This window comes from Gopherus flavomarginatus, chromosome 19 (genome assembly GCF_025201925.1).
Source record: "Gopherus flavomarginatus isolate rGopFla2 chromosome 19, rGopFla2.mat.asm, whole genome shotgun sequence".
In the NCBI taxonomy this organism is placed as follows: domain Eukaryota; kingdom Metazoa; phylum Chordata; order Testudines; family Testudinidae; genus Gopherus; species Gopherus flavomarginatus.
The window spans coordinates 25,300,779-25,313,058 of NC_066635.1; the positions used below are offsets into that span (position 1 = coordinate 25,300,779).

The 12,280-nt window shown below is 39.3% G+C and overlaps 1 protein-coding gene across 1 annotated transcript in view; it reads left to right on the forward strand.

Moving 5' to 3' along the window:
* Positions 1-1,455: 1,455 nt before the first annotated feature.
* The window catches only part of MYO1C (myosin IC), a 139,379-nt gene continuing 128,554 nt past the window's right edge, over positions 1,456-12,280 (forward strand). Inside the window, exon 1 of the mRNA XM_050929287.1 lies at positions 1,456-1,568. Within this exon, the coding sequence (XP_050785244.1) occupies positions 1,494-1,568 (75 nt within the window). The 5' untranslated portion in view covers positions 1,456-1,493. The remainder of the gene's footprint in view (positions 1,569-12,280) is intronic.

The window sequence follows — 12,280 nt, forward strand, 5'->3', positions numbered from 1 at the left end:
TTCTAACTTTTTAACTTTCCTCTTCTGTTTTTCTGTTTACCCTTTCTTGTTTGCTACTGAGATCCAGAAGTTTTATGCATATAATTGAAATTATTCCTTTGAAGAAGATCTGAGAAACAAACTAGATTTCACATACAAAGATATGAATATTTAAGTACCTAGATAGGAAGGATAGATTAGATAGGATAGATTTATGGTTGTGGGAATACGACAGTTCCCAGCTGGAGAAATGATGAAGCAATGACTTTTATCCTAGGAGATAGCTCTGGAAAAGGAACCAATAATTTCTATCCTTTGAAACAACCTTGAAGGTAGAATGAAAAATGCATGACCAGGGAAATGCCTCTTGGCCTAGAACAATCTTTCCTGTCACATAATACCTACAGATAGAATAATAATTCCAAGGGCAAGAAATACCAATGCAAGCAACAAACTATTTGTTCTCAGACCAGCAATGGAATGATCATCTGTGCCATTCTTTTCTTGTTAATCCTTTTATTTGTGGGTGACATTTAAGGTGTTACATATTTATAAATGTTTTAGGATTCAAGTATTCTCAGTAGCAATCCTCCTCATCTGGAATGACCTTCCTCTGAAAACAAGTGTTTGGGCTCAAAGATGGCTACTGAGAGTCGGTACATCTACCAACAGCAGGTTTTGAAATATCCAGCGTTTAGCCTATTGGTTGGTATTCTTTCTTTGGTTTGTTCAGGATATCTGTTTAGAGGCTTAGAAGGTGAGGAGTCATTTGCAGTATTTCTAAACATTATCTCCAAAATAGGGAGTAAAGTACAGCCAGGTGCAACACTGATAGATGCCTCAACGGTATATATGATGGTTGCCAACAGTTTTACCTTGTACTTAGAGTAAGAAATGCTGTGGAGTAACTCTTTTTTTTTTTTTTTAATGGTGACTGCTATGTTTGATTTTGTCAGAACTAGTTAACAATGAAGAGCTTAATAACAATTTAGTTCTATAATAATTTGAAGGACTTGCTGGAGTTACAGTGGGAATAGTTGGTATTTTCTGTTGCACCATCTCTTTAAATCCAATATCTCACAGTCCAACACAGAGAATCTTTCCTGAATAAAATTTCAGGGCAGTGCTTACAAAGTCTACTGTACAGTACTTTTGTGCCAATAACTGTCAAATTCCAGCCATAGCAACCTGACTTTTCTATGTCCTCTGGGTCTGAAATGGAATATCTAGAGTTAACAGCAACAAGCAAGGACATAAATTAATGATTCCTGGAACTGTCTTGACTCACTGTAACAATCCAGAATTTAGTGGAAACTAGTGCTTGAACTTAATTGTAGTTTGAGCTCACACCTACATTTAGTGTAAATACAAGGATTCAGCTCTTCCGCTCACAGTAGGACTTCTGGACCAAAGAACTTACTCAGTCCATTGTTTCACAGAACACTGTTGCTGTTCCTTGATGTCAGCACCCTCCTCTAAAGGACAGAGAAATCTACTAACTTAGTTCTGGAAAGATGGAACTGCAAATTGAGTACATTCCCACAGGAGAAATCATCCGTGTGGTCAGTCAGAATGGAGAGTGCAAGACTGTAAGCCTGTGTTTCTTATTGTTCTCTTTTCTCTTCTTGCTTTGGAGTTAATTATTTTCAAAATGAGCAATCTAGTCACCACTGTTCTGAGTTCAGGAGAAAAGTTAATGTGAGAAGGCTAATGAGGCTACTGCAAAGACTCCTAATTAGAATGATTGTGACCATCTTTTAAATAGAAATTTTTAATCTCGGCAGCAGTGTAAAAGAAGAGTGTAATTGAGAATTAAGGAAATGGCAGAAGTGTTCAAAACAGTATTGTATGAGTACATCACACTTAGCATGATTTGTAATTGGTATGGCCCAGGAGCGCTTAGTTGGTGCATTAGAATTTGGGAAAAGATTTATAAAAAAATAATTGAAAGGAAGAAAACTAGTTTTAAAAAGAATACTGTCCAGCCTCTTAGATATTAATTGCCCATCTTGCCACCGGATTCATGTCAGAAATTTCATTCAAAAATTAGTAAATACTGAAGAGTGGAAAATAGAGGTAGAACACAAAAACAACAAGGAGTCCGGTGGCACCTTAAAGGCTAACAGATTTATTTGGGCATAAGCTTTCGTGGGTAAAAAACCTCACTTTTACCCATGAAAGCTTATGCCCAAATAAATCTGTTAGTCTTTCAGGTGCCACCGGACTCCTTGTTGTTTTTTTGGATACAGACTAACAGGGCTACATCCTGATAGAGGTAGAACAATGCATCAAGAAAAATAAGATGAAAATTGTCAGCATCTTGGTGAACTGGGTTTCCAATCTAGTTACTTCATGACCACTTCATTTAATTATGTTTAGAATCCTGCGTATATGTGCATTGCTAATGGAGAGTCAGTGTTGGGTAGGTTTTTACCTATAGCTTAACACACAAGTAGAGTTAAATGTTCCTGAGAGCATTTAAACTCTGCATTGTTTTTAAAAAATCTACAAAATATATTTTCTCTCACTCTTTAGGCTGCCATGTGAACAGAACATCTTTGTTGTATTTAGATTGTATTCAAAGTATTCAGTTTTCTAATATCTCTGTAAATTTCACAGAAAGGACCTAAAATAAAATGGGCAATTCCAGAAGGTTAAAGCCTACAGCATAATTTTATCTTGATTTCTGAAGGTCAAGTAACAAATCGTTTTTTCCTTTACTGTCAAGGTATGCCTTGAGTAGGAAATTGCAGTTGTCAGTTTTACTGGATTAAGAATACACTGCACCTAGTTATAGGGTGTTTTTTCTTTCAAGTGAATAAATCTCACTTCTAAAATAAATTGACATTTCACTCCTTCACATTTCTGTATTAGTTTTTGTTTGTACTGTCTAGAGCTACTCAGGACACAATTGTGAATTATATGAATTATTTCTAGTCATTTAAGCCAAATAATTTCACACCTAAATGCAGCTATGTACATATGTCCCTGGCTGTCTATTTTAGGTGCTTGTATGGCTTCCATTACTATAGTATCTGAGTGCCTTATGAGAATAAATACATTAAAGATTTTAGCAACCCTGTGAGGTAGGGAACTACCAAAGAGGATGGAGCTAGGCTGTTCTCAGTGGTGGCAGATGACAAAACAAGAAGCAATTGTCTCAAGTTGCAGTGGGGGAGGTTTAGGTTGGATGTTAGGAAAAGCTATTTCACTAGGAGGGTGGTGAAGGACTGGAATGGGTTACCTGGGGAAGTGTTCGAATCTCCATCCTTAGAGGTTTTTAAGGCCCAGCTTGACAAAGCCCTTACTGGGATGATTTAGTTGAGGTTGGTCCTGCTTTGAGCAGAGGGTTGGATTAGATGACCTCCTGAGGTCCCTTCCAACCCTGAGAGTCTGATTCTATACAGTTATCCCCATTTTACAGAGACAAAATTGAGGCACAAAGAGGCTAAGTGACTTGCCCAAGGTAACACAGGAAGCCTTTGGTGGAGCAGAGAACTGAACCTGTCTCTCATATCCCAGGTTAATGCCCTAACCGCTGGACCATCCTTTCTGTCTTAATACCTCTCTGTATGCAGTAATATGTAAAAATAACTTTCCATTTCCCTACGTGTAGTATTCAAGCTTTTTTTTTACTCAGGCCTTGATTTTACTCTAAATTTCTGTGATTGGTTTTGCAGTTATTAAATATCTTTGCAATACTGATTGCACAAATGCTTTGTGCTAAGCAGTTGCATTCTGAAGCAAGCATAGTCTGTTACTCTAGTTTCCTTTCACTACCATTTTACTAAGCAAATTAAAACTTCCATATGAAAACTGGTGAGCATAACTGCCTTACAGATTGCACAAACATTCATTAAGTAAAACTTCCCTGACCCCCATAAGAAATCCTATACCTCTGGCTTGCCAGATTGTCATGCTGCAGACACCATTAGTCTTTCCCATCATCCTTTTAAATGGTCTGCAAGTTGCATTACCATAATGCATAATGCATCGGACAAAGTGGGTATTCACCCACGAAAGTTCACGCTCCAATACATCTGTTATTCTATAAGGTGCCACAGGACTCTTTGCTGCTTTTACAGATTCAGACTAACATGGCTACCCCTCTGATACTTGATTACCATCTGTGTGGCAGCAGAGGATGTTGGCTGGACTGGATGGTCTCTCCCAAAGAGGGAGGTTCACTCAGGTCTTCGCCTGAATGATAGGTACGTACCTACATCTTGGGAGAGGATACAAAAGAAAAGCTGTTAGTTCAGCTATTTAAAAAAAGTTTAAAATATTAATTAAAACTGCATAAAACAATAATTTGCTAACTTGAGAACAGCATCTGTTATGGAGAAACTTTTGTGCCAGAAACTATAGAATAGGTGCCTCGGCAGTCTTGTACAGCAACAGTTGAAGAGGGTGCTGTGAGTGGCACGATATTCTTTTCTACAAAACCCAGACTTGTTAGCATGGCTGTGCTGAATGGTTTTGGAAATAAAATGGTTCTCACAGTGTTTAGCTTCACTATTTCACCGTGAAATGATGTAGGCTGCTAGAGTTTATAGGTCTATAGAGTTTCTTGTAGCCTTGTCATTGGCCTGCAGTCAGCTCTGCCTCCTTACCTTTCCCCTAGTACCTGTACATGGAGAAAGTGAAGCTGAGCTGGAGTTAACTCATTGCTTGCTAGTGATCAGGTAGGGCCTTTACACCCTGTCTTACAATCTGATGGCTGGTTGGTTGATGTCATTCTTTCTGTTGTCATGGCGACTGAACTTGCTTCTCAGTAAGAGAGATGAAGGTCCTTCCATAATAAGGATGAGGCCTGTTGGCAGACAGTAAGGATCAACTTGGACCAGCACTATACTGGTTACTCTCTATGGTTGTCTGTCTAACACTTTCACTGTTACAAAATATACATAAGCATTTAAAAAGAAACACAAAAGAAAACACAAATATGGGGTGTGGTAGGTCCTACATGTAAACAAAGCTGATCATATAAGTACCCAGTTTTGTTGTCTTGGTTTTCTTGTCTACATTATTTTGCTTGCCTTGAATTCTTTTAGTTGGAGATGAAATAATCAATTTAGAAATATGTGGGAAACTCATGATCTAAAAGCTGGTGAAGATATGATTTCTGTTTTTGTGGTATAAGTATTTTGGAGAACACACTCTTACAAGGATATTCATCATTTGAAAGCATTCTGGAAAATCTGATCTTGGTTTTAAAGAACAGAGATTGAGAGAATCACGAAGACTTTGTGGTTTGGGGTATCAGAATCTGCTTTCATTATAGATTGGGAATCTGTTCTCATTGTTTGGGAATACAGGTGTAGATGTTATGGGGAACATGCTGTCATTGTGAGGTAAGAGAAGAGAGATTTAGTGTGCTATGAAGAACCTGTCCTTAGTCTTAAGTAATAAAAAAAAGACACACACACTAATCCATTTACTTGTCATTGTTCTGTTTCTTCATCATACAAAACAAGATTTGTGACAACACATTTATAGCGCCATCTACAAAGAAACAAAAGCAAAAAAGATTTCCACTCACAGGAAGTGTGTTGTAAAGCTCTGTCTTTCTCCTCAGTCGTTCCAAAAAAGAGACTGAAATCGCAAGAATGAGATGCGTGTGTAGAAAGTGCCTAGTAAAATGGGGTCCTGGGCCAGGACTAGAGCTCCTAGTGCTGTGATAATACAAATATAAATAATATATTAGGGAATGGGAGTAGGATGAATACAACAAACACAATTACTCTTATGTAGTTCCTTATCTTATGTCCCTTCATTCCCCATCCCTATAAAACAAGATTCCATATTGAAGGGAGAAATGCCAAGTAATGAAAAATTGAAATGGCCTTTCCTTGAATGGCAGCCTGGAGATATGCAACTAAAATCAACGTTAGAAGAGAACCATAGGGCAAACTAGGAATTAATAAAAAGGGACGAGATGAGAACCACACAGAAATTGTCATCACCTGACCCTAAAGTGTGGAAATTTGTGTGTGCCAACAATTGAAAAAGAGGGTCATTTTTTTTTAGAACACATGGAATTGCATTTGGAACTAGATCTTCACTCTAGTCTACATCATAAGCAATTCCTACTGTTTTTAAAAGAAGAAATACAGATCCTTTTAAACTAAAGCTATGTATTTAGCTAGAAGAGAAAAGGAAAGCTTTTAGACTAGAGCTCCTAAATCACTTAGACTTTTAAATGGCAAAATAAAATTTTTATAACAAAATAAATGAAAATTTACCTGCCAAGATCTGAACTAAGTGTCAACCCATAGTTTGTTTGCATTTTTTTACAAGAGAATGTCTATTTACCCTTTTAAAAGAAGGTCCAACTTGCCAACAAGGTGCCACTTCTGTTAGAGTGACGGATTAATCCTGCATGGTGTGCACAAGTAGTTGATGCTGCCTCCAGCATGTGGTATAGTGCGGTCAGGACATGGGGAACATAATGCTATTTTTGACACAGGGTGGGATGCAATGATGTCGCCTGACGTGTGACTAACACAGCACAGTGTTATCTGGCTCTCACAACATTTTCTGTGCTCTCTTCCAGGCTACTTATATGCATGGAACACCTTCTCTGAATCGATTCATAAGCCCAAACCTATTCCTTCTACATATTCTTCCTCAAGACTCACTCTGCCACAGTACTTAATAAATCAGCTGATTTAATGATGACTTTGGGGTAGATTAGGATAGTTGGCACTTTAATTTTAAATGTTTGTATGTGTATATAAAATTGTACATTTGACAGTATCCTTTCACCTTTTGTATGTCACTTTTCTTCTACAGCTGTAAGCTCTTCAGGGCAGGACTGTTATTTATTTGCATTATTGTAGTATCTAGGAGCCCCAGTTGTGAACCAGGACTCTGCTTAGCCACATTTTTTTCAGATTTATTCCAATTAACATCCATTCGATTTTAGAAGTCCATGTTTATCTTGTAATACAATTGCATCTGATAGGAAAAAATTAACTTTGCAGTTAAGTTCTGCCCAAAATATCTGAGTATAAGAGCATTCCCAGAGCATATGCATAAAGTTTGCACCTGCTGAATCACTATGTCAACATTTGTCTGACTAGTTGGACCTGTTTTGAACAGTTGGAGAGGGATACAATGCATCCTCCATATGACTTTCTGATGGATTAATCTTAAATGGAGGTTCAAGGAACAATTCAGTGCACTGGCTATATTTGTTTCCATTGGTTAGCAGGGTATCTCAGGAGGGAAAAATTCTCATGTTGCTTGTATATTATCAGAGACTGATAGAAATGATTTCATTATTAAGTACTGAATCCACCAGTATTATATTTTTTAAATATTATAATTATGGTGAGGAGATTTGGTGCAAGTGAGTGATGGGCTCTTTCAATGTCTTTCAAGTTCTGATCTGGGTGCAGAAAAAAAAGCGCGAGCAGTATGATGCATAAAAATTTCACAGACCTTCCTTTTTCCAGTCCCTCTGGGAGACCCACAATTCTCAGATAGTTTCTCCTTGATCTTCCCTCAAGATCATTAACCTTTTATTTTTTTTTCAGGATTGAATAGTCCTTTCCTGTTTATATTCATAGTACGCACTGTGAGGAGATTCTGTTCTCAACTTCGTCTAGTCTTGATGCCAAGCCTTGCAAATTAGCTTGATGTGTACTGGTAATACTTTTGATTTGTCATATCTTCAGATATTCTTCTCAAGGTAATTTGTTCACTTGAGATTTATTTTAGCCAGTCCATAATTTAATCTAGTCTCAGAGGGGCGGCCTCTCCCTTATCAGCTGTCTTGGCTGAGGCCTGGTCTACACTACACATTTAAACTGAATTTAGCAGCGTTAAACCGATATAACCCTGCACCTGTCCACACAGTGAGGCCCTTTATATCGATATAAAGGGCTCTTTAAACTGGTTTCTGTACTCCTCCCCGACGAGAGGAGTCGCGCTGAAATCAGTATTGCCATGTCAGATTAGGGTTAGTGTGGCCACAAATCGACGGTATTGGCCTCTGGGCGGTATCCCACAGTGCACCATTGTGACCACTCTGGAAAGCCGTCTGAACTCGGATGCACTTGCCAGATAGACAGGAAAAGCCCTGCGAACTTTTGAATTTCATTTCCTGTTTGGCCAGAGTGGAGAGCTCACCAGCACAGGTGACCACGCAGAGCTCATCAGCACAGGTAACAATGCAGTCTCCTGAGAATCAAAAAAGAGCTCCAGCATCGACCGCACGGGAGGTACTGGATCTGATCGCTATATGGGGAGAGGATTCTATGCTAACAGAACTCCGTTCCAAAAGGCAAAATGAAAAAACATTTGAAAAAATTTCCAAGGCCATGATGGAGAGAGGCCACACCAGGGACTCAGTACAGTGCCATGTGAAAGTTAAGGAGCTCAGACAAGCCTACCAGAAAACCAAAGAAGCAAATGGAAGGTCCGGGGCAGGGCCGAAAACATGCTGCTTCTACGCTGAGCTGCATGCAATTCTAGGGGGATCCGCCACCACTACCCCACCCCTGTCCATGGATTCCGAGGTGGGGGTGGTAATCTCAGCCATTGCTGAGGATTCTGTGGATGGGGAAGATGAGGAGGAGGAAGAGGAGGACGAGCTTGCAGAGAGCACACAGCACTCCGTTCTCCCCAACAGCCAGGAGCTTTTTCTCAGCCTGACAGAATTACCCTCCCAGCCCTCCCAAGCTGTAGAATAATATTTGTAGAATAATATCTGATGAAAATTAGATGGAGAAAGTGATTCATCTGCTGATGGATTTTAGAAGGTTGTGAAGAGAGCTGTAAACTGTGCAGCCACCATCCCCCTAGTGTCTCCCAGAAATCCTTATGCTTTTGGTAGATTGAAGGGGCATTGGCTGTGGTTATTCATTAGATTGGATTTCAGTAAGAACAATGTCCCCATGGTTATAGCTGACTGTTGGGTCCTGCATAATATATGTGAGGTAAAAGGAGGGAAAGTTACTGTCATGATAGAATGCAGAGGTGGAGTGGCTCTCTGCTGAGTTTGACATAATAGCCACTAGAAGAGCTCAACATGAAGTCTTGTAGTTGACAGAGGCTTTGATAGAGCACTTTAGCGTTCAGCGATGGTACTGTTCTGTTGTCTAGGCCTGGTGCTTTGGGTCCTGCTAGGAATTGTGTGGCACTTGTACATTTACACATACTGTGTACTTTGAGTATGGCTATGCATTCTGCAGTGTGTGTTGTGAACTAATAAAGGTAATTTTATTCTCAAAACATAGAAAGGAGCACAAACACTGCCAGCTTAAGTGCAAGAGTGTAATAAGAAAAGCCAAAGAGGAGTTTGAAGAACGGCTAGCCAAAAACTCCAAAGGTAATAACAAAATGTTTTTTAAGTACATCAGAAGCAGGAAGCCTGCTAAACAACCAGTGGGGCTCCTTGACGATCGAAATACAAAAGGAACGCTTAAAGACAATAAAGTCATTGCGGAGAAACTAAATGGATTCTTTGCTTCAGTCTTCACGGCTGAGGATGTTAGGGAGATTCCCAAACCTGAGCTGGCTTTTGTAGGTGACAAATCTGAGGAACTGTCACAGATTGAAGTGTCACTAGAGGAGGTTTGGAATTAATTGATCAACTCAAGATTAACAAGTCACCGGGACCAGATGGCATTCACCCAAGAGTTCTGAAAGAACTCAAATGTGAAGTTGCGGAACTATTAACTAAGGTTTGTAACCTGTCCTTTAAATCGGCTTCGGTACCCAGTGACTGGAAGTTAGCTAATGTAACACCAATATTTAAAAAGGGCTCTAGAGGTGATCCCGGCAATTACAGACCAGTAAGTCTAATGTCGGTACCGGGCAAATTAGTCGAAACAATAGTTAAGAATAAAATTGTCAGACACATAGAAAAACATAAACTGTTGAGCAATAGTCAACATGGTTTCTGTAAAGGGAAATCGTGTCTTACTAATCTATTAGAGTTCTTTGAAGGGGTCAACACACATGTGGACAAGGGGCATCCAGTGGACATAGTGTACTTAGATTTCCAGAAAGCCTTTGACAAAGTCCCTCACCAGAGGCTCTTACGTAAATTAAGCTGTCATGGGATAAAAGGGAAGGTCCTTTCATGGACTGAGAACTGGATAAAAGACAGGGAACAAAGGGTAGGAATTAATGGTAAATTCTCAGAATGGAGAGGGGTAACTAGTGGTGTTCCCCAAGGATCAGTCCTAGGACCAATTCTATTCAATTTATTCATAAATGATCTGGAGAAAGGGGTAAACAGTGAGGTGGCAAAGTTTGCAGATGATACTAAACTACTCAAGATAGTTAAGACCAAAGCAGATTGTGAAGAACTTCAAAAATATCTCACGAAACTAAGTGATTGGGCAACAAAATGGCAAATGAAATATAATGTGGATAAATGTCAAGTAATGCACATTGGGAAAAATAGCCCCAACTATACATACAATATGGTGGGGGCTAATCTAGCTACAACGAGTCAGGAAAAAGATCTTGGCGTCATCGTGGATAGTTCTCTGAAGATGTCCACGAAGTGCGCAGAGGCGGTCAAAAAAGCAAACAGGATGTTAGGAATCATTAAAAAGGGAATAGAGAATAAGACTGAGAATATATTATTGCCCTTATATAAATCCATGGTATGCCCACATCTCGAATACTATGTACAGATATGGTCTCCTCACTTCAAAAGAGATATTCTAGCACTAAAAAAGGTTCAGAAGAGGGCAACTAAAATGATTAGGGGGTTGGAGAGGGTCCCATACGAGGAAAGATTAAAGAGGCTAGGCCTCTTCAGCTTGGAAAAGAGGAGACTAAGGGGGGATATGATAGAGGTATATAAAATCATGAGTGATGTGGAGAAAGTGGATAAGGAAAAGTTATTTACTTATTCCCATAATACAAGAACTAGGGGTCACCAAATGAAATTAATAGGCAGCAGATTTAAAACAAATAAAAGGAAGTTCTTCTTCACACAGCGCACAGTCAACTTGTGGAATGCCTTACCTGAGGAGGTTGTGAAGGCTGGGACTATAACAATGTTTAAAAGGGAACTGGATAAATTCATGGTGGCTAAGTCCATAAATGGTGGTTAGCCAGGAAGGGTAAAGAATGGTGTCCCTAGCCTCTGCTCATCAGAGGATGGAGATGGATGGCAGGAGAGAGATCATTTGATCATTGCCTGTTAGCTTCACTCCCTCTGGGGCACCTGGCATTGGCCACTGTTGGTAGACAGATACTGGGCTAGATGGACCTTTGGTCTGACCCGGTACGACCGTTCTTATGTTCTTATGTTATGTTCTTATGTAGGAATTTGAGTGCCAAAATCAGTGCCTGTTTTTTTATATATTGTTTTTCTGCAATGCAATACAAACTTTAAGCATAACTTAACGGAATGGGACTTTGAAATTGGAAAGGCAGAAAACACTTCTGTCAATTTTGGTGCATAAATATAGTTCTGTGTGCCTACACATACACTGACCTGTGAGAACCATATCTGGCGTATGTGAAGCTGTGGTTTTCCTTGCTGTTTCCCCCCCCCCCCAGGTGGAGTAAGGATGTGGCCCATTATGCCATGTGGTATGTTGGGGAGGGGGTAGGGAGCTCCTAGCATGGAGTTCTCTAAGAATAGAATGGAATGGAATGCTTGCGTAAATTGGGGCTTTTGTAATATCTACACAGATTAACATAAGGTACTTGCCCATTTTTCATGATTCTCAGGTGATTTTCTGTACATTTCAAAGAGAGACGAACACAGTGATGTTACTATATTTACAGTTAATCTAAATGTTAATGTGTCCTTTTCATCTCTGAATCAATATCCATAGTGACAGACAGGAACTGTCTGTTTACATGACTAGTATTGAACAAGATATGAGTACACACATACACTTAGTATTACCTCTGGTTTCTAACAATATAGGTTTGCATTTCAAAGTTCTAGCTTATCTACTGTAGAATGGCCTTAATTAATATTTATACTGTTCTGACATCTCTCTAATGGTTGTATGGCCAGAAAACATTAAGCATCCTTCATCACACTTTGTACAAGATTTGTTGTTATATAACAGTGGTTGCAAGAATGCTTTGCATGGTCATATTTTAATTAGATAACATCACAAGGGGGTTGGACTAGATGACTTTCTGAGGTCTCTTCCAATCTTCATCTTCTATGATTCTTCTGTGATCTTTTCCAAAGGACCATTGCCCCGTTCAATGCAAAGAATGGGAAGTTCTCAGTGAACAAGGCAGCTCTTCAATATTTTCTTTTACCCTTATTCAGTATGTGGTCCCATGTTGTATTTACCGCACATCA